Below are 21,734 nucleotides of genomic sequence, written 5' to 3' on the forward strand. Positions count from 1 at the left end.
CTTAAACAAGACATTTGTTAATGTTTGTAATAATAACAAACAGACCTTACCTTCTTGTGAAGTCCACCTGGACGGAATGATCAATCACCAGGTCCGCCGGGCAAAGAGGATTTATCTTTGATGGATCACCACCAAGTCTTTTGACAGCATCTCTCATTGCCGCAAAGTCAACCACTGCTGGCACTCCCCTGAAAAAAAAAGTTGAGAATAACATTAGTTTATTAAATGTAGTGCTGTGTGGTGTCCACACGAAAATTTAAAGTATCTATCAGCCCTACAGGATTTCTTAATGAATCGAAACCCCTTTGAAAAAATTAAGAATGGTGTTTACTTTGCTTCAATACAGGGTTCGTGCTACGCCTCTGACACAAAATTCGAGGACTTTTTAAGGACTTTTTAAGGAATTTTCAAGGTCCAAAATTATGATTATCAAGGATCAATTTTCTTTGTGAATTTCTTCTTAATGCATAGGTACAATACGTTATTTTCGGGCACCATATCATTGACATAAAATAATGGAAAATAGCATATAAGTTAATTACCTTATTCACTTAAGTAATAAATGGATTTTCAACAAAAATTAGGTTACAGTAGATGATTATAATAAATAAGTAACCGTTGCATTTTCAAGGCATATTCCAGGAATATCCAGCTATCTTTGCTATTTTCAAGGGCTTTTCAAGTGCACTTACAAATGGGTTTTGAATTCCAGGGCTTTTCAAGGATTTCAAGGAGTAGCACGAACCCTGTCAATATCTATTTTCATTCCGTTGCATTTTCAAGGCTTATTCAATTCCAGGAGTATCCAGCAACTTTGCTATTTTCAAGGGCTTTTCAAGTGCACTTAAAAATGGGTTTTGAATTCCAAAGCTTTTCAAGGATTTCAAGGAGTAGCACGAACCCTGTCAATATATCTTTTCATTATGGAGATATTTAATATTTAAAAAAATATCAAATTTAAATCATCATGGATCTTAGTAAAAAGTGACATTATCAAACATAGAATATCAGTGTGAGAATTCGCTCAAAATGACTGATGGGTAGCTCAAAAGACAAAAGCATGGCGGCCATTGTGGTGCCATTAACAATGGATGCTAATGAGAAATCTTTTGTTAAATGGCACCAACATGGCCGCAATGATGTAACATGCAATCGAAAAATAAATTTAATTTATTGGTTATAGTGCAAGGTAAAACAGTCAGATTTGCTAGTTTTGATGGTGTTGCCACAGTTGATAGGCACTCTAAGCCTCCATGGATAGGAATGTCCAACTTACGTAAAGTCTTGCAGTACAACCCTTGACGGCCTGAAAGGAATTTCTACATTATGTTGTTGGTTTTCCTCCCAGTTCAAGATATTTTCAACATCCTTGGGAAGAACCTGGAAGCCATCACAGTTACGAACTGCTGATTCAAGAAGCACGCGGATGGAAAATGGCAAGCGAGCTAAAAAAAGAAGTTGAAAAAGAAGAAAATTCAATAGACATTTATAGCTTCGTTGTTTGTTGTGCACATTTCAGACCATGTGATGCCACTTTTAGGAGTTGATTCTTTCATATGTTTATATTTTAACATACTATGTACTTATTGACTGAGTGAGGGGAGCCATACAGGAAAATATTTGGCTCGAGGTGATGCCAAATATTTTCCTGTACAGCCCAACCTAACTCAGTCAATAAGCATTTTATCATATGACCCTCACGAAAAGAAAAATAATGAAAGAAAGGAAAGAAAATACGGTTGCAGGTTTCGAGCAGGGCGTACGGCCCTGCTGGCGCCATTTTCCTGAAGGTTTTTTTAAGAGCGTGCGCCCGGGCAGATACAGGTCATATGATAATGTAGAATACTTCATGTATTGGTACAGTGTGTTAGTGACAATCGGCCAAATTTGGAAACCATTACCCCTATATAGAATTGGTATCCTACTATAAAAAAAAGTGATTTATCCATTCTATCTTATAGCACAGAATGGAAAAGTGCTTTATTCTATATCATTTAAAAACATTAATGACAAGCTCAAACATTAATAACAAAAATTCTGTTTTACCTTTTGTATGAAATAAAAAAAGTGATGTTAGCATTTTAAATACTCTAACAGTTAAAGAGATATTTCAATCACAAAGCGTAATAGAATTTATTTATTTTGTAGGAAAGGATCTACGGTGAACTCTTTAAATTTTCAAAGGATAGTTCAGAAATTTAAAAAATTGTATATTTCTGAAATTGTAACTGTAAAAGGAGTTGAAGTTCAAGAATAATGACTTAGGAATTGAAAAAGCTTGTTTCAAAACAAGATGATCTTGTTTTTAGTACCAGTTAAATATATGGACCTTGACATTAGCGTCTGAGATCACTTTAATACTTTGTACATTACATGATATGAAAGATAATCTATCCCCCCTCTCCCCCAAAGAAATAATAATAATTTTTAGACAAAATAAATAACAAAAAACATTGGTTATGTGAATACAAATTTAAAACAGGAATATTCTTATTTTTATTTTTATCAGAACTCTAAGTTCACGCATTTTGCGTTACAAAATACCACAATGTACAAGTGTGTACTACATAATTATATAAGCTTACTAAGATTATCACTACAAATGACTACAGTAATATATAAACTTGGTTGAAAATTAATAGATGTAGTGAAAGCCTGATTTTATATTGCACTAGTTAAGAAAGAATAACAAATAAAATCCTTTAGGGAGTAAAGCTTTTCTGTAGTCAAAATTCTTCACCAAAAATAATAAGCTTGTTGTTTATGCATTTATTAACAGGGGGAATTAGCTTTTTTTTACAAAAGAAAAAAACCTGAAACCTTTTAAAAGACACTTTGGAAAGAAAAGTTAGCAAAGTTATTACTTCAAGTATTTTAAAGATTTAATGACCAGGGTTTAGAAAAGAAAATTTAAAAAATGACGATTACATAAGAGCATCGAGAAAGATGAGATCAATAAGAGTAGAAGTCACGACAAGACTCACCGAAGCGTTCCTCATTTAAACTCGCTACGTCGAAATATTTGAGTTCTTTTGAATTGAGGCTGAGGGTCTTTAGACAAGCTTGGTATGTGCTCGTTTCTGGAGAAAAAGGAATGATTTTTAGTTATTTTTTCTGGTTGGACGTGAGACAAGACACGTTTATACTCACCGTTCGCCATCTTGAAATATTGTGGATGGACTTGGGTCACGTGGTTAGACTTCAGGGCTCAATATGAAGCAGCGGTAATACATGGGAATCTAGGCTCCCTGTGGTGTGGGTGATTTGGGGGGGGTAGCCAGAGGGTAAAAACCCACTTATTTTGCTAAAGGCTGATCAGACAATGTTGACAATACCTTGTTTGGTATCCAAAGATAAAATGAAGAAGTAAAAAACAGAAAAAGATAGAAGCTTGAAGACGTTTAAGGTAAATTTTAAACATTTTTTCGTAAGTCAATACATTTTCTGTAAGACCAAAACTCTTCATGATCTGTACACGCAAAAATAACTTGGAATAAACTGATAATCAGTATTGTACAGATAAAAGCGGGTATAGTATAAATTCAATTAAGAAACCTTTCAATTTGGGGCAGTTTTTTGATTGGTTACCCCAAAAAACGCAAGGCATTATTGAGATGTGAAAGTCGAGAATATATATATATTTCTCTCCCGCCATCATTGCCCACCACATATTATTTTACATTCATTCCATCATTTCTTTCTATTTTCTTCCACCATTTCGTCAACAGACATGAAAGAGGACATTGCACGGCTAACTCACAGATCAAACTGAGAGTAGACGTCGTTTGAATACTACTGCGTATTGTTCTATAAAACGTGTCGTTTATCAGCCATTTTCTATGTCCATATATGGAAACTACTTACCATATTTGGAGTTTAAGGTATGTTTTGTATTGCAAAAAAGACCATTTTTTTGAGGTAAATTTTATCCAAACTTACAGAAATTCGAGTGAAAACACATTTCTACGTCGGCCATTTTGTTTTTTGTCCAAGAAAAGACTGGAGAAGAGACACAGGGTGACCGTTGTTTGATAGGCTGTTTACCACAGGAAGCCCGCGAGGCGACACTGATCGTTTGATATTGGTATAATGTTTTCCCATTCCAGACCACGTGTCATTCTCTTGAAAATAAGATTATTTGGGTGTAATGTTTTCCATAAGATTCTTTGGGTGTAATGTATTCCATAAGATTCTTTGGGTGTAATGTATTCCATAAGATTCTTTGGGCGTAATGTATTCCATAAGATTCTTTGGGTGTAATGTATTCCATAAGATTCTTTGGGTGTAATGTATTCCATAAGATTCTTTGGGTGTAATGTATTCCATAAGATTCTTTGGGTGTAATGTATTCCATAAGATTCTTTGGGTGTAATGTATTCCATAAGATTCTTTGGGTGTAATGTATTCCATAAGATTCTTTGGGTGTAATGTATTCCATAAGATTCTTTGGGTGTAATGTATTCCATAAGATTCTTTGGGTGTAATGTATTCCATAAGATTCTTTGTGCGTAATGTATTCCATAAGATTCTTTGGGTGTAATGTATTCCATAAGATTCTTTGTGCGTAATGTATTCCATAAGATTCTTTGGGTGTAATGTATTCCATAAGATTCTTTGGGTGTAATGTATTCCATAAGATTCTTTGTGTGTAATGTATTCCATAAGATTCTTTGGGTGTAATGTATTCCATAAGATTCTTTGGGTGTAATGTATTCCATAAGATTCTTTGTGCGTAATGTATTCCATAAGATTCTTTGGGTGTCATGTTTTCCCATTCCAGACCACGTGTCATTCTCTTGAGAATAAGATTCTTTTGGCGTAATGTCTTCCCATTCCAGACCAGATGTCATTTTCTAGAGAATAAGATTCTTTGTTTGAATTGCATACCTATCCATGTGTCTTCTCATGAGCTACCGTTAAACAAAAATTGAACTCTAGGGAATAACGCGTGGTCCGAAAAAGATGGCCGCTGTATCGTCGAAGTAGTCCATTATTGCCATTATCATTATTATTGTCGACATTACTTTTTAATTCTTAAACGCTTTAAGTTCCATGACAAATAATTTAAAAACTAGAAAACCAGATTGATTAAGGCATCCCAACGTCAGAAGATTTGTCCTTCTACATAAAACAAATATTATTCACAAAAAATGTTTAATGCCTTTTTTTCTTACCTTTTGAATACCTGCAGTAGATTTTTCCTTGGCGACATAACTGTTCTTTTGCTGTCGCCGCATACCCGCAAAGATAGAGATAAAGAAAATTTTTTTTTTTGAATTCGTCACGCGAGAAATCTGCGAATTTTGTTTCTTGCCAACATCAAAATAATCTGATCGGGGATGATCGGGGATGATCGGGGATGATCGGGGATGATCGGGGATGATCGGGGATGATCGGGGATGATCGGGGATGATCGGGGATGATCGGGGATGATCGGGGATCGATGTTAGAACTCAGTTCGTTAGCCATTAGCGCAATACCAACAAAGAAGAATTGAATGATAAGCACCTAATTCAAAAAACGTTTACATAAGAAACAAAGCTTTGAGTTTCTTCCGTCAACACAACGGACAACAATATAAAAAAGCATCGTTTTTTTCTGCTGAAGGGGGCTTCAGCCTAATTTAACACTAATACCATTTATATAAGAACCTATTTAGGCTAACTTGAAAAAACCTAGGTTCTTATACACGGGTTTTTACTGTAGTTGTATACACCTTTCAAGACAGCTTTCTATTTTGGAGCTTTTGTCATTATTATGAATGCGCATAGTCCAATATCAATAGAAATCCACACAGCTGTTGAAAAATAGTCAAAATAAAGTTATATTATATACCCCTCGTAGCACTTTGGAATGCAGCTCAGTCTGGGGGACAAAACAATAGGTTCTGGAGATTGGAATTCTTTTGTTTTGTCCCCCAGATCGAGCTGCTTTGACGTCGTATGCAAGAGGTGTATAAATAAATAAATTAATTGAAGTATATGGTTATCACTAAATTCCCTAATGAACTGATTTAGAAATTGATATTTTGGTTAGAAACATTTTCTCCTATTTTATTCTTTTTTAGTGTTATGCCAATTTTCACCGACGTACGCCACGTGTAACGGGTTACACTTAACGCTTCGTTCCTATCAAGAGTTTTTTCTGTTTCTAGAATGCAAAACAATTGTAGTCGTGTAAAAAAAATTGACATTGAATAAACTTATAATATATTAGAGGCCGTGGTGTAGAAAGTTGCTCATCAGGTCATCGCCTAAAACTAAAGAACAACGGTAAGTGTAGATGTAATAGAACGATCAAGAACGAGGGAGAAGTTTGAATTTGGTTTCAGGATTTGATCTGTGAGTTATCCATGCCCTGACTTAAATCTGCCCAGAGGTTGTTTCAGGGTTCTATCTGTTAGTTAGCCATGCCCTGACTTAGATCAGCCCAGAGGTTGTTTCAGGGTTCGATCTATGAGTTAGCCATGCCCTGACTTAGATCAGCCCAGAGGTTGTTTCAGGGTTCGATCTATGAGTTAGCCATGCTCTGACTTAGATCAGCCCACAGGTTGTTTCAGGGTTCTATCTGTGAGTTAGCCATGCCCTGACTTAGATCAGCCCACAGGTCGTTTCAGGGTTTGATCTATGAGTTAGCCATGCAATGACTTAGATCAGCCCAGAGGTTGTTTCAGGGTTCGATCTATGAGTTAGCCATGCAATGACTTAGATCAGCCCAGAGGTTGTTTCAGGGTTCTATCTGTGAGTTAGCCATGCCCTGACTTAGATCAGCCCAGAGGTTGTTTCAGGGTTCTATCTGTGAGTTAGCCATGCCCTGAGTTAGATCAGCCCACAGGTCGTTTCAGGGTTCAATCTGTGAGTTAGCCATGCCCTGACTTCGATCAGCCCAGAGGTTGTTTCAGGATTTTATGTGTGAAGACGCAAAAAGTTTTTTTCTTTTTATTTTACGATTAATAGAAGTAACGCTAAAATTAACTTTTCTTGCTAAAAATTCCTGATTAGACCCACTGGGTAGTTATTGCTCCTTATTGTGTACATTTATTTAACGACTTGAATTGTTATGTTATTCCATTTTGTATTCGTTACAGAATAGCTGACTTGAATCTTGGCCTTCGACAATGAAGTTTCGATTTGCTATCCTTATTTGTCTGTGCCTTCTTGGCTTCGCTCTTACTGTACAGAGCTACAACATTCAAGAAAGGACAGAAGGTGAAGAAGGAACAAGAGGTGAAGAAGGAACAGGAGGTGAAGAAGGAACAGAAGGTGAAGAAGGAACAGGAGGTGAAGAAGGAACAGGAGGTGAAGAAGGAACAGGAGGTGAAGAAGGAACAGAAGGTGAAGAAGGAACAGGAGGTGAAGAACGAAAAGGAGATGAAGAAGGAACAGGAGGTGAAGAAAGGATAGTGACAACCGGGGTAAGTTAAAACTGAACAAGCGCAGGATTTTATGTAGATTTTTCAGTAGAAGGCACACAGATTTAAAAAAAAAATGCTACTTGAGATTTCTAGTAATATCAAAATACACGAAACAAAACAAAACAAAACAAAGCAAATCAAAACAAAACAAAACAAAACAAAACAAACCAAAACAAAACAAACCAAAACAAAACAAACAAAACAAAACAAAACAAAACATCTTTATTATCATCATCATCATCATCATCATCATCATCATCATCATCATCATCATTATTATTATTGTTTTTTTTCTTTTATTAGGATAAAAGAAGCGATGCTTGCCGCAAAGTTGATCAACTATGTTCGAATAACACCGACTGTTCTGGACGATGTAATGGTAGTGCTATGATATGTACCAATCCTCGAGGCTCATCCATCCTTATAACGGTGCTTGATCTTAGACCCCGTTGCAAAAGGTTGCCAATCGATCAGTGCAACAAAGTTAATAAAATATGTTCGCAAAATAGCGACTGTTCTGGAACATGTAATGGAAGAACGATGGTATGTTCCAAGCCTCGAGGCTCATCCATCGTTATATCGGTGCTTAATCTTAAACCCCGTTGCAGAATTGTTCCTCAAGGTTAATGAGTAACCAGTCGACTGAAAAACGCAATTCACAAAACTTGAAATAAAGTGCATTTTTTCAGCTAATTTTTGTCTTTTGAGTTTATTTTTTGAAAGATTTCTTGACTTCATAAAACGCTTTTGTTTCGGGGTTCAATCTATGAATTACCCATACCCTGACATTGTCCTTCTACTTAAAACAAATCTTGATCATAAAAAATCTTCAATGCATTTTTTTCCTTAGTTTTCGAATACCTGCAGTGCATTTTTCCTTGCCGATATAACTGTTCTCTCACTGTCACTCTACCTGCCAAGATAGCCGTGAGATAAAGAACAAAGAATTTTCTAATTCGTCACGCGAATTTTTTTTCTTGCCAACATTACAATTATATATCCAATCGATGTTAGAATGTACTCTTTCGAGAGTCGTTAGAGGAGTGTCATCAAAGAAGAATTGATATATGATGTACGAGGAAGTAGAGATCCCCATTTGTAATTCGTTACAAAGAGTAATTAGTGCACTTGTAAATTTTCGCTCTTTTTCTCTTTAATATTGTTGTGGCTTCATCGACGGACCTAAATCCTGTGTACTAAATGAATAAACCTATGATTCATAAGAAGCCGTATTGTAGAAGGTTTCTCATAAGTTCATCGCCTTAAACTAAGGAACAACAGTAAGTGTAATTTTTAGCTCCTTTCTCTTTAGTATTATTGTTTTTGTCTTCATCAACGGACCTAAATCCCGTGTACTAAACGAGCTAGACGTCGCTAGACGTAACGCCTCATTCCTCTCAAGAGCTTTCTGGTTGTTAGAATCCAAAAAAATATAGTGTAAAAAATTGTCGTTTAATAAACCTATGATTCATAAGAAGCCGTATTGTAGAAGGTTTCTCATAAGTTCATCGCCTTAAACTAAGGAACAACAGTAAGTGTAAATTTTAGCCCCTTTTCTCTTTAGTAGTATAGTTTTTGTCTTCATCTTTTGTGTACAATTTTGGTCCTATTTTATTCTCTTTCGTATTATTTTCGTCTTCGTCGACGTACACCATGTGTAATGGGATAGAAGTCACGCCTCATTCCTCTCAAGAGCTTTCTGGTCGTTAGAATCCAAAAAAATATAGTGTAAAAGATTGTCGTTGAATAAACCTATGATTCATAAGAAGCCGTATTGTAGGAGGTTTCTCATAAGTTCATCGCCTTAAACTGAGGAACAACAGTAAGTGTAATTTTTTAGCTCCTTTTCTCTTTAGTATTATTGTTTTTGTCTTCATCGACGGACTTAAATCCCGTGTACTAAACGAGCTAGACGTAACGCCTCATTCCTCTCAAGAGCTTTCTGATTGTTAGAATGCATGAAAGAATTATATTTGACGTTAAATAAACCTAATATGTATAAGAAGCCGTAGTGTAGAACGTTAATTTCTCATCACTTCATCGCCCTCAAACTGAGAAACAACAGTAAGTAGTGTACAATTTTGGTCCTATTTTATTCTCTTTCGTATTATTTTCGTCTTCGTCGACGTACACCACGTGTAATGGCATAGAAGTCACGCCTTATTCCTCTCGAGTTTTCTGGTTGTTATAGAATGCAAAGAATTTTAGTGTCAACATTGAATAAACTGGTAATATATAATGAGAAAACGTGGTGTAAAACGTTTTTGTCGTCAGTTCATAGCCTCAAACTGAAGAACGACGGTAAGTAAAAGTAGATTTAAGACTCAGAGAAGAAAAGGAAAGAATTATTCCATTGGTTACTAAAATAACAAGAAGTTGAAGAAGCGTGAATGAATGTGAATGTGACAGTCAAGATGGCTGCCGTGAGATAGGTCAAATAGGACAAGTTTTGATTCGTTTCCTCATTCAATTTTGTATTCGTTACAGAATAGAGACTTAAGAATCTTGGCCCTACGACAATGAAGTTTCGATATGCTATCCTTGTTTGCCTGTGCTATTTCGCCTTCGATTTGATTGTACAGAGCTCAAGCATTCCAGAAACAGAAGGGGAAAAAGGCACAGAAGGTCAAGAAGGGACAGAAGGTCAAGAAAGGACAGAAGGTCAAGAAAGGACAGTGACAACCGGAGTAAGTTATATAAACAAGTTTTGGTAATTTTGGTCTTTCCTGGTTTAAATGAGCGATGATCGAGTTCGTAAGAGTAGTAACAAAAATACACGATACGTATAGACCCCTTGCACTGAGACCCAAGAGGAATTGTTCTGGGGGACAAAACATGCAAGGTTAACAAACTCAACCCACAGGTATACGTGCAACGTGTCGGGGAATCGATCGCGGGTCGCAGTAACGAGAGGTGAGGCGGGCTAGCGTTCTTACCGCTAGCCAGGCCCATGCTTCCTGAATCCGATACAACAACTCACAATCAATCACTCTACCACTAGTATAAAACACACTGAAAACACAGTGAGTATATTCAACTTAACAAGACTCGTCACAGCAACACTAAACTACACAACACGACATAAGCTGACATCCAAAATACAATATATTCAACTTAGAATGTGACAACATACAAACATTTTCTTAAAATACTTTAGCTATTTTCTCTTTTTTTTTAATTATTAGAATCAAGCAAGCGATGGGTGCAAGAAAATTGGCAAACTATGCAGAACTGATAGCGATTGCACTGGAATTTGTAAAAATAAATCGCTGGCATGTATGAAGGCATCATCAGGCCTAAAGATTCCGACTAAAAAGTGCAAATTAATATAATGAACTAACAAAGGTCAAATAAAATGCAGTTTCCCGTCTAACTGAATGTCTTTTTTGAATTATCTTTTATATTAGCCCTTGAATTCAGAAAGAGTTCTTGTCTTGACTAGTCATAACTATTGAGGTCAGCCCAGAGGCTGTTTCAGGGTTTGATCCGTGACTTAGTTAGCCGTGCCCTGCAAAGATCAGCCCAGAGGTTGTTGAAAAAAGCTCCGGCAGTCTCTTTTAGACCAAGGCATATAGACATCAAGGAAATTGCTCTATAAAACGTGTCGTTTCTGCTCAGCCATTTTCTATGTCCATATATGGAAACTACTTACCATATTTGGAGTTTGAGGTATGTTTGTATCACAAAAAAGACCATTTTTTCGAGGTAAATTTTATCCAAACTTACAGAAATTCGAGTGAAAATACATTTCTACGTCGGCCATTTTGTTTTTTGTCCAAGAAAAGACTGGAGAAGAGACACAGGGTGACCGTTGTTTGATAGGCTGTTTACCACAGGAAGCCCGCGAAAACGACACTGATTGTTTGATATTCAGCTTAGAATTAGACTAAAATAAGTATCAGAAAACAGGCAAACAAACGGCTGCTTCCTTCCCAATCAGATAGACCTAAAATATTTTACATAGTTTTCCTACAACTACAAAAGATATATGACTTCTTGAACAGCAAACTTGTCTTTCACTTTCAATGATTTGCGTTTTAGTTTTATTTCAATCTCTTATTTATTTACTCATTCAAAATACAACACAACATGAACATACTTAATCAGTTCCTTATTCGATTATTTATCTCAATGTTAAAATAGCATATTTTCCTCGATAAAAATGTCTTACAAAGTCCCCAAAGTTTTCTCGATAAAAATGTCTTATAAAGTCCCCAAAGTCTGCGTCAAATCACGGTATAAATACTTGTAGTACACAAGCGAATTTCCAAGAGCCGTCAGCATTTTGTGAGCCCCCACACATCATGTACTTCCCATTGCAGGTTCCCGAGCATGCGCTGTAGTCTCCAAGCGTACAGGGCTGGTGTAGCTTGTGACACTCTTGACGCTTGGTTTCCATGACATCCTAGTAATACAAGGACAATAGGTTTTGAATCTTCAGACTTAATTATGCGACTCATAGTGCTGCGAAAACTGATGATAGCTTGGCTATTTTAAATCTATTTTTGTATATGACTTCGGGTTTTTTTAGCTTGTAATACTATTGCCAGAAGTCATTGCCCTGACATTATTTCTCTGTTCGAATATATATATATATATATTTTTTTATCATCATCTGTAAATATTGGGTACATTAAACATTAAAACAATATATGATGTAAGTTTTTGGGCTCCCTTGCGATGGCGAAGAAACAAGATGGCCGCCAAAGGCCGGGCCGACGTACGACACTATCAACATTTTCGGCTTGTTTCTCTTACGTATTGCATTGTATCACCAAGCTTTCTAGCTAGAAAAGACGAAAATGTTCGAAGTTCCCAAAAAACTTCCTTTTAGAGCCTTTCTTCATTTTAAGCCAGAGTAATTTAACATTCTTAAAAAAGACGGTACGCATGCGAATCTCATCTAAACCGCTGACCACCAAAATTAAAATATCTATCTTCTTCTTAGAGTGCATTCAGTCAAACTGTTGAATAGTTAGATAAATGTGCCTAACATAGATAACTATTTAGCTGACGTCACCTAAATGTATTAAAAGCGCGCCAAATAAAGGTCATGCTAATCCGGGGGGTCGTTTTACCAGAGAATGAGTAAATAGACATTCATTTGTATCATCGTTTTTCCCCCTGATCTCAGTAGCTGTTTACTCGTAGTTTCGAATTTATGTGAGGTCAGCTAAAAATGGTTACTAACTTATCTAATTTAGGTGACGTCACCAATTCAACAGTTCGACTGAATGCACTCTAATGTTTACCGTAATTGTTAATTTTCTTTTTTAAGTAGTGAACGAGCCAATGAGACAAAGGTTTTCATTGGCTGAAGTCATTGCGCTATCAGTATGGTTACCATTTTAAAATCGATCCCCTTTCATATTAGCCTAGCCAATAGAAATGCAGATATTTTTGACTAAATAAAGCCAATTGGCTAAAAATCATTGCATGATCTTTTTTCCTAAACCAACCAGATTTTTTACTATAGCAACACGCTGGGGAGGTGAAGAAATCTATAGTCAATTTAACGGAGTCCGACGTGTCATGAACGCCGCAATTAAAAACTAAATCAAATCTGGCACGGAAAAAAATAGCTGAAAAAGCTGGGAATCAAGAAATTTAGGACAGAGAAAAACAGAGAAAATACAAAGGGGAAAAAAGCCAAAATACAAATATAGATACATGTTCTGAGGCAGGGAAGCGTCTAGTTTACAGTACAACACGAAACGGTTAGTTGAGAGGCACAAAAACTGTCTAGAACTAACGAATCTGAGAATCGGATTAATGACTTTCAAAGGAGAAATATATAGAATAAATAAATGGTATGATATATAGAAGTCTGCAGTGAATTGAACGGGGTACTTGTAAGCGTAATGATCAGAAACCAAACCTGGCTTGAAAAAAAAATAGGTGGAAAAGCGTTAGAAAGCTAGAAAATTTAAAACAGAGAAAAATGAACAAAAATTAAAAAGTTTGAGCTCTTAGTTTGGTGTGAAAAGTTAGTTGAAAAGGCACAAAAATTTCCAGAATTAGCGAAAATGAATCGAAACTCTCTTAAAGTAGTAGATGAATATAAGAATGTTTGTCTTTATTTGGTGAGAAAGTTTACAAAAGGTAAAGTGAAATGCTGCAGGTAAACAATGAAAATGAATTGTTGTTGTTGTTTTTTTTTTTTGTTGTTTGTTTTGTTTCGTCTTGCAGTTTTGTTTTTGTTTTTGTTTTTGTTTTTCGTTTTTGTTTTTTTCCCCACTAATTCTGAAGACTTTTTTGCTTGGACACTGAAAATGATAACTGAAAAATATACCCAAATTCAAGCAAAAATATATAAGTCTAGCATCATCTATTTTTGAGTACTAGTTAATTTTTATGAATTTCAAGTAAGAATCTTATAAAGACATTTAAAATGAGAATATCTTGCTAATACTAGAATATGACGAAGAAAAATGAACTGCTTTGAAAATGGACTGGAGAAGGAAAGATGTCAAATAATTTATTTCCTAGAGTTTTGAAATTGGAAAATTTTGGTTGTAAAGAATTGAAAATAAAACAACTGAGACATAAGGCTTAAAAAAGCGAAAAGAGAAAATTTTGCTTAAGTACAAAGAATATACAAAAGTGCATGAATTAGGAAATTCATTTACTCGCCTTATCTTTTACCTTTTTTTCGTCTTTCGCATGTCGTAGTCCTTCCTGGTTGACAGGAGAAGTAGTTGCATTCAAGACACAAAAAACAACTACGAACAGAAGAGCGAGGGATGTCTTGAGGTCCATGGTCTTGATAGCTATGAGGTTCGTCATGGTAAATAGTTAAAGGGGCACTTGGATGAAAACGCCCCAATTTTTCAAAGTCCAAAATAGTGAAGTATTTGAGAATAATATGACTCAATACTGACTATGTAAACCAGATTAGTGAAAATTTTCGCTTGGGAGCCACTTGCAGTTGAGTAATCTTGGGTTAAAAGGCAAGAGAACAATAGGGTTGAGTAAATAACGTCATTTCCTCACAATTTAGATGCTAAATAAAATTGATAATTTTTATCTGAGACATTTTACTGTGAAGAAAATATGTTGCTTGGCTACGATTGGGAGCATATAGAAACGTTTAATTAAGTTTAAAGTCAAAATTTTTATCCATTTTCATCCAATTGCCCCTGAGAAAGAGATACTTGACTGAACATTGATTACTTTAGTTCCATTAGCTCGCTGGCGTGAAGTGGGTGCAAGGAGTAATTGCTTTTGTTATCCAAACATGTCAACTAGAATGAAAAATAGATTTGGTAAGCATTTTGTAATTGGGCAATCCACAGGGAGCCCATCATAAACATTCTCTTTGCTTAGGGATATTTGTATAACCCCATGCTATCTCCAAGTTCGGAATGGTTTATTTTCTTTATCGAACGTTAATTCGACTTTGCAAGCAGTTATGGATAGACAATTAGATAATTGAGAGAGAGAAGGGGGCGGGGGAGGGGGATTTGCAGGATTTTATTGAAGAAATAGAAAATGCGCGCGCGTGCTGTGTGCAGTGATAAAGCTGAACGCGGGGATAGGTAGAACACGAGAAAAGTGTTACGAGAAGCACGAAGCGTAGCGGAGGGCTTCTCGACACTTCACGAGTGTTCTGCCAATCCCTAAGTGCTTTATAACTCCACACCGTACAGCACAGCAAGCAGGTTTTTTTTTATAAAACACAAATTACATGAATGACGGAACTGAAAGTGCCCGTGCGTGCTGTGTGCTCCCACGAAGCACGCGCTCCCAATCAATCAAAACGCGAGATTTAGAGCAGTTATTTTATAATGTGCGATATCTATTTTTATTTACATATATTCGTTTAACCACTGCACGCAATTAATGTTTGTGTTTGTTCGATCAGTTTCTCTACCGAAAGAAGAGGTTGCGCGATATTTTGTTCGTAGGTGAAGCCGCTTGATATTTTTGGGGGATATGTTAACGCAACCCCACCCCCCCCCCCCTCCCTCCAACTCCACAATAGGTTGCTTTCAATAGACGTCACTTCCGGTAATAGCTCTTTTTTTGATGGCTTGTAGAATCCTGGAGGTTGTTTTGATCTCTTGTTTTCTGGTTTGATGTCGTGAAAATAGTCAAATACAATAGTTTGAGGACTTATTTTGATATGTTTTGACTTAGCATCCGCTTGTTGCCCCCCAGTCAACCGCTTGTTTGCCCCCCAGTCAACTCCAAAAAGTCACGTGATTGATAGTAAGCAATATCCTAATGATCCGTCCCTTAATTGTTATGAGAGATGAGGCAATATTGTTGGGTTCTATCTTGTGTTTATTCCTCGTCATTCTTAACAACAACTCTCTCGCATCTTGTCGCCACACGTGTTCATGTATCTAATGCGCATGTTCAACGCTCCTGAATATGCATATGATTACATTAGTTACCGATGGTGATAAATATTTCAGACTACTTATGACGTCTTGTTGAAAAAATCCTGCATAATTGTATTGAATACGAGGCTACTATAAAAGATGCAGAAGAAATGTCACAAATGTTATCGAGAAAACTTTGATTTCTTTTGTATTTTCATGTTAATTAGCCCCTTATCCAAGTTTTTTTTTGAAAAGGGTCCATTTGGTTCTAATAAGCCTTCTAATAAGATCTCTACCATTGCAAGCTCACCGTTCGTCTCGCTTCGATGCAAAGGCATGGCTACCTTTCAAGATGGTGCAGGGAACTGTGAAGGGGTGTATTGAGTGATATTTTTTTTCAGAAAGCCCTAGTGATAGACAACTTAAAAAAAATATCAGAGATGCTATCCCATAATTTTTGATATGCTTTTGATATACTTGAATATATATTAGAAGCGGCCATAATTTTTGCAAATGGCTGTAGGTGTATATATATATATATATATATATATATATATATATATAGCGATGACATTGATTTAATAATATCTTTTATTAAATTTTGTTATCAAAATGTTCTTGAATACCTAATGAGGCATTTTACTTTTTTTTTAATTAGTACGGAAAGATATATGTATGATCCGATAAATGTTAGAATTATTGCGATTTGATGTACAGATATATTATATATGTATAGTGTATTTTTCATTAATTCTTCTCTATTAACGGTGGTGTTATAACATTATCTAACGGAAAGATATATGTATGATCCGATAAATGTTAGAATTATTGCGATTTGATGTACAGATATATTATATATGTATAGTGTATTTTTCATTAATTCTTCTCTATTAACGGTGGTGTTATAACATTATCTAACGCTTGCCCATTTGTGGAGAAAAGTAAAAACATTCGCTGACGTCAACACTACCGCGCTTTCTCATTGGTCAACCTAAATAATTTGATATTACCCATAAGTTTCATTAGCACTGACAGCCCAAGAGCAATTCAAATTACGAATCTGTCAACATGAAAGGCGTCAAATACCCCATTGCAGCTTTTCTCTTTTTTCTGATTTTAGAAATTTCAGCTCAAGCGCAAAACGAAGTGGGCTATTTCATTCGAGATCCGTTCAGCGTCTTATCGATAAAGATATCCCTTCAAATCAAAGTAGCACAGGAGTTTCATTGTGGAGTTCAGTGTTTAAGGGTTACAGGATGTCGATCGTACAATGTAGCTACGGAGAGACCATATGGCATGATCGATTGTCAATTGCTTAGCTATACGAGAAAGGAATATCCTAATGCGCTCACACCAAGCAGTCATTATCATCATTTGACAAGGATCGTGGTGAGTTAAAATTGTTAGGCTAAAATTGATTGTAAATCTTTCTTTCTTTCCTTCTTTCTCTCTCTCTCTCTCTCTCTTTCTTTCTTTCTTTCTCTCTCTCTCTCTCTTCCTTTCTTTCTTTCTTTCTTTCTTTCTTTCTTTTTTCCTTTCTTTCTTTCTTCCTTTCTCAGTTCTTTCTACATTCATTATCATAGGTAATTAAGGAACAGAAAATAAGAAAAACCTTTATGAAAACCAGGTTTAAGTTGCACTTTTACGAACGATAATTTACTCGAATTAAGCCCAGATACTTTTCATTTGTTTTTAGTAAATCATGCAATGTCAAATGTCAGTCTGACACTGACCGGCTGGAAATCGTATTCTCATTTTTCAATGATGATTAATTAAGAAAACCATTCGGGAACTTGGAAAGCTATGTTTGCGATAATATTATTGTTGCTACGAGAGTAGAAAAAACTGTTTTGGAACCGGCTTCTTTGGAAGTAAAAGCATCATCAAGCTTTGCTTTTCCAACTAACGGTAGACATTAAGTACTCCTCGAGTTTCACTACACCTTCTTGAAACTTTTTAGCTAATTAAAAAGAAGTATTGATTTATTCCATAACAACGGCTAGCGTACAACATAGTTAATATTAACTATGCGTATAAGCATAAGTATTTTTTCTAGTAATAAGGATTTTTTCTTTGGATTATGTTTTCAATTCTTTTATAGTCGGTTGTAATGAAAGAGAAGTATTGCCAGAAAGCGGAATAAAATCAAATATTAAAGTCAAAATATTGAAAGAAATATCGATTTCGACATGTTTTGTTCTCCTTGTTTGTCTTCGTCGAGAATAATTACTACTTATTTGAGAACTTAAATCCTGTGAAAGTTTACAAAATAATATCTATTATCATGGATTGAATTAAAAAAGAAGTCAAGAATAAGTGTAATGAAGTGAAATTTTCAAAATGCAATGACAAAATAAATTAAACAAGAGAAAACAAGAGAAGACAAGAAAAGATGTCTGTTAAAATGGAAAATCTTTGCGCCAACGTAAAAGACACTTATATCAATAGTGTTAATTGATGCTTTTCCGGATGTCTCAAAATGCGTTTGCCGATTACCGCTCCGAGAATTGAAAACATGTTTTCGTATTCTCAGCTTGACAACAAGGAAGTTAATCTACAATTTTTATTACAGTTTAGAGTATTATTCTGAAGATGTTCGTTGGACCTTAGGCAATGGACCATTCTCAAAAATAACACTTGAATGCAAGGCTAACTGCATAAAGATACAAAATAAATCACAGTTGTATATATATTTTACAACTACCACTCGCCACGGGGCTCTTACGTGAGGTTCCCTCCACACGCACTATCACTACATTCTATTTTATGCTTACAACAATCAACTCACATGTTGATTTTTACGAGGGAGGAAACCGGAGATCCCGAAAAAGCCCTCGTGGCAAGGGAGAGAACAACACATCAAACAAACTCGACTCACATATGATCCAGTCCACAGCGGTGAGGGGCGTTATGGCCTTTCTTTTGTATTTCCATGTTAACCTCGCATTCAAGACAATTTTGAGAAGGGCCCTAATCCGAGAAAAATTATTCCGGCTAAATGCAGGCCTATAGGCAATAAGCCCTCTTCGTTAAGCACCGTGCGGCGATCGCCAAGGGGAAAGTCAAGGCCGATTTTAAATTGCTTCCTGTGGTAAGGACAAAATAACGACTAGATAAAGAAAAGGTGGTCGAAAAATGTTAAAAAGGCTGAGCAAAGTTTGTATGACTCTGAAAATCTCTCAGCCTTACTGACGTGATTTAGTTTTACATTATAACTGAGTGTTTTGCTTGTTTTTGTTTATAGACAGTGTGTGAGCGTGATAACCCTTGTTTGAGTGGATCCACGTGTGTTCCTGTTGATGTAACTGGCTTTGATTGCATCTGCCCAAAGGCATACACTGGAAAACTGTGCGACACAGGTAAGTATATAATTAATTGGATATAGACCCCTTGCAGAAAGTCGGAATGCAGCTCAATTTGAAGGACACAACAATAGGTTTTCAATTCTCAAGAGATTGGAATTATTATTATTTTCTCCAAATTGAGCTGCTTTGATGTCAGATGCAGGGGGTCTACTATAGAACAGTTTTGCATGAGTGAGAAATGAAGAAACGAAAGGTGGCTGATTTACAGCATGTAAATTAAACGATACAACATGCCGCAACATTGAAATAGCTTCCCATAAGAATGATTATCGTACAAGTGCAACATACCGCAACATTGAAATAGCTTCCCATAAGAATGATTATCGTACAAGTGCAACATACCGCAAAATTGAAATAGCTTCCCATAAGAATGATTATCGTACAAGTGCAACATACCGCAACATTGAAATAGCTTCCCATAAGAATGATTATCGTATAAGTGCAACATGCCGCAACATTGAAATAGCTTCCCATAAGAATGATTATCGTATAAGTGCAACATGCAGTAACATTTTAGTTGCTTCCCATTTTTTTCGTGCGATGAAAAGATACTAGGTTCGAATAGAGCGTTTTCACGTGACGTCACAGCGGCGAGGAGCTTAGAAGGGCTTGGGTATGATAATGGACTTCAACTGTGTCGCGTCCAAGCATTTTCATTAAGCAATCTTGGCTTAATATAATAGCAGTGATACATTTCTCTTGACATGACCGTACCATGTGTCATGACATTCAGATTCATTCTCGACTTTCACATCCCCATAATCCTTTGCATCTTAGAAGATAGAAGCTTGAAGACGTTTAAGGTAAATTTTAAAAAAATTTTCGTAAGTCATACATTTTCTGTAAGACCAAAACTCTTCATGATCTGTACACGCAAAAATAACTTGGAATAAACTGATAATCAGTATTGTACAGATAAAAGCAGGTATAGTATAAATTCAATTAAGAAACCTTTCAATTTGGGGCAGTTTTTCGATTGGACTACCCCCCAAAGACGCAAGGCATTATGGGGATGTGAAAGTAGAGAATATTGCAAATATTTATGCAATATCTTGTTTTTATAATATCCTAGTTAAATGGCTAAAGATCAACTCCAGTCCCGTGTGCTTTGGAACAAAAGACAGTTCATTTGGCCAATTTAACATCACCGTTCCAGGCCAAATTATCACTTTCAAGCTCGTCCATGTATCAGGCTCGGTTAACTGCAACGAAGGTTTCCCGATTCGCTCCAGTCACTGGGGATGCAGAGATGACAAAGGCAATCCAGAGAGAATGAATAGCGTAATAACAGACAACAATGACACCTTGATTCTTCCCCAGGACGAGTTCTTCACTGTAAGCCGAGAGAGACTCGAATACAAGTTGCCTGGATACGACGAAATGTCAAAGGAAGTGATTTTTAAGAATATTAGTGTTCCTCTGGAGGTGAGGGGTGGGGATGAATTTCGTATCTGGTACGGGCAAGATTTGACGAATAAGCTTGAGAAGAATAATGGCGGAACGACGTGCTGTGACGTGTATGCCTTGTATGAGTAGAGCAGTTTTCGTATGACTGTGAAAAGCTCAGTGCCGTAAGCGTGAGGTGCCGGTGACCAGTGATACTTTCTAGAATTGATTGTCTGATTTTTTTTCACGCGCAATATGATTGGTCTAAAAGTGCCGTGATCTTGACGTGACCTGTGTCCGCGCCGTGTTTACGCCGCGTTCCGGGTATTTGATTGGATGGAGAGTAAATTCTCGTGCAATGTGATTGGTCTGGCGTATCCCTTGCTGTGTCACGACCGTGTTCGTGCCGTGAACTTTTCACAGGTCATACGAAAACTGCACTAAACTCAAAGACCTCCAGTATATTACGACACTCTTCATGACCGACCACCACAATAAGCTATCTATCTTCTATGACAAAGCTTCCCTTATGAGGGACCACTTTTCACAAGGGCGCCCATAGCCCACAAGGAAACTTTTCTTATAAGGGACCACTTTTCACAAGGAGCTGAGCCATCTCCAATAAGGGACCTTCTCTTATGAGGGATCACTTCTCATAAGGGCCATCGCCTATAAGGAGCCTTCTCCTATGAGGGAACACTTCCCGCAAGGGCTGTCGTCCATAAGGACCTAGGCTTCTCTTGTAAGGGACCACTTCTCAAAAGGGGCCATTTCCCATATGAGGGAACACTTACATAAGGGCGAATATTTTTAATAAGAAATTGCCCCTTATAAGAATCATTCTAATTAACTATAACATGTAACATAATGAAATGGAAGAAACACAGCTCATTTGAAATAAACCTGGCAAACGTTTCATCTTTCTTTTATCCAAAGTTTGCGAGTATAAATGATTGACGTCGCGGCTAATTTTTCAAAACGGAATCCACTTGTTTAATCATCAGTCCGATCGACTACCCTCTCCCTAACGCTTCTGCTGAGCTTAAATATCAGTCCGTAATCTCGCAGATGAAACCCTGAAACAACCTCTGGACTGATCTAAGTCAGGGCATGGCTAACTCACAGGCTGAACCCTGAAACAACCTCTGGGCTGATCTAAGTCAGGGCATGGCTAACTCACAGGCTGAACCCTGAAACAACCTCTGGGCTGATCTAAGTCAGGGCATGGCTAACTCACAGATT

General features: G+C 36.5%; 5 protein-coding genes across 8 annotated transcripts in view; 3 read left to right on the forward strand and 2 right to left on the reverse strand.

The window, feature by feature from the left end:
- Positions 1-3,170, reverse strand: part of LOC116308622 (cytoplasmic aconitate hydratase) — a 21,248-nt gene extending 18,078 nt beyond the window's left edge. For both annotated transcript variants that reach the window (XM_089028192.1, XM_089028188.1), the window contains exons 1-4: positions 3,151-3,170; positions 2,985-3,080; positions 1,277-1,445; positions 51-188 (exon numbers count right to left, since the gene is read on the reverse strand). In XM_089028192.1, the coding sequence (XP_088884318.1) occupies positions 51-188; positions 1,277-1,445; positions 2,985-3,080; positions 3,151-3,160 (413 nt within the window). In that variant the 5' untranslated portion in view covers positions 3,161-3,170. The remainder of the gene's footprint in view (positions 1-50; positions 189-1,276; positions 1,446-2,984; positions 3,081-3,150) is intronic.
- Positions 3,171-3,286: 116 nt separating this feature from the next.
- Positions 3,287-8,107, forward strand: LOC148913371 (uncharacterized). Its single transcript, XM_089028200.1, has 5 exons — positions 3,287-3,406; positions 3,729-3,881; positions 6,068-6,272; positions 7,088-7,414; positions 7,718-8,107. The coding sequence occupies exons 4-5, from the start codon at positions 7,118-7,120 to the stop codon at positions 8,039-8,041; spliced, it is 621 nt and encodes a 206-aa protein (XP_088884326.1). The 5' UTR covers positions 3,287-3,406; positions 3,729-3,881; positions 6,068-6,272; positions 7,088-7,117; the 3' UTR covers positions 8,042-8,107.
- Positions 8,108-8,873: 766 nt separating this feature from the next.
- Positions 8,874-10,787, forward strand: LOC116308730 (uncharacterized). Of its 3 annotated transcripts, none has more exons than XM_089026025.1 (3): positions 8,874-8,945; positions 9,902-10,101; positions 10,600-10,787. In XM_089026025.1, the coding sequence occupies exons 2-3, from the start codon at positions 9,934-9,936 to the stop codon at positions 10,744-10,746; spliced, it is 315 nt and encodes a 104-aa protein (XP_088882151.1). In that variant the 5' UTR covers positions 8,874-8,945; positions 9,902-9,933; the 3' UTR covers positions 10,747-10,787. The 3 variants fall into 3 exon arrangements, with proteins under 3 accessions (XP_088882151.1, XP_088882152.1, XP_088882153.1); XM_089026026.1 differs by lacking the exon at positions 8,874-8,945 and adding an exon at positions 9,147-9,236; XM_089026027.1 differs by lacking the exon at positions 8,874-8,945 and adding an exon at positions 9,646-9,715.
- Positions 10,788-11,444: 657 nt separating this feature from the next.
- LOC116308711 (uncharacterized) lies at positions 11,445-14,343 on the reverse strand. Its single transcript, XM_031719193.2, has 2 exons — positions 14,060-14,343; positions 11,445-11,819 (listed from the first exon to the last, which is right to left on the reverse strand). The coding sequence occupies exons 1-2, from the start codon at positions 14,198-14,200 to the stop codon at positions 11,646-11,648; spliced, it is 315 nt and encodes a 104-aa protein (XP_031575053.1). The 5' UTR covers positions 14,201-14,343; the 3' UTR covers positions 11,445-11,645.
- Positions 14,344-16,827: 2,484 nt separating this feature from the next.
- On the forward strand, positions 16,828-21,410 carry LOC116308945 (uncharacterized). The gene is made up of 3 exons (XM_089028214.1): positions 16,828-17,130; positions 18,986-19,100; positions 20,179-21,410. Exons 1-3 carry the CDS (start codon positions 17,038-17,040, stop codon positions 20,640-20,642), a joined length of 672 nt encoding a protein of 223 aa, XP_088884340.1. The 5' UTR covers positions 16,828-17,037; the 3' UTR covers positions 20,643-21,410.
- Positions 21,411-21,734: the final 324 nt, after the last annotated feature.

This window comes from Actinia tenebrosa, unplaced genomic scaffold (genome assembly GCF_029948245.1).
Source record: "Actinia tenebrosa isolate PJP-AT-01 unplaced genomic scaffold, QUT_ActTen_1.0 PGA_scaffold0__85_contigs__length_37466705, whole genome shotgun sequence".
In the NCBI taxonomy this organism is placed as follows: domain Eukaryota; kingdom Metazoa; phylum Cnidaria; class Anthozoa; order Actiniaria; family Actiniidae; genus Actinia; species Actinia tenebrosa.

Bases quoted from the DNA above. Each gene is read 5' to 3' on its own strand.
- LOC116308730 (XM_089026025.1), top strand. From the start codon at position 9,934: ATGAAGTTTCGATATGCTATCCTTGTTTGCCTGTGCTATTTCGCCTTC. The intron at 10,102-10,599 runs GTAAGTTATATA...TTTAATTATTAG, and splicing joins AAAGGACAGTGACAACCGGA to AATCAAGCAAGCGATGGGTG.
- LOC148913371 (XM_089028200.1), top strand. From the start codon at position 7,118: ATGAAGTTTCGATTTGCTATCCTTATTTGTCTGTGCCTTCTTGGCTTC. The intron at 7,415-7,717 runs GTAAGTTAAAAC...TTCTTTTATTAG, and splicing joins AAAGGATAGTGACAACCGGG to GATAAAAGAAGCGATGCTTG.
- LOC116308945 (XM_089028214.1), top strand. From the start codon at position 17,038: ATGATCGATTGTCAATTGCTTAGCTATACGAGAAAGGAATATCCTAAT. The intron at 17,131-18,985 runs GTGAGTTAAAAT...TTTTGTTTATAG, and splicing joins ATCATTTGACAAGGATCGTG to ACAGTGTGTGAGCGTGATAA. The intron at 19,101-20,178 runs GTAAGTATATAA...ATAATATCCTAG, and splicing joins TGGAAAACTGTGCGACACAG to TTAAATGGCTAAAGATCAAC.
- LOC116308711 (XM_031719193.2), bottom strand. From the start codon at position 14,200: ATGACGAACCTCATAGCTATCAAGACCATGGACCTCAAGACATCCCTC. The intron at 11,820-14,059 runs GTAAAAGATAAG...TTGTATTACTAG, and splicing joins ATGCGAAAGACGAAAAAAAG to GATGTCATGGAAACCAAGCG.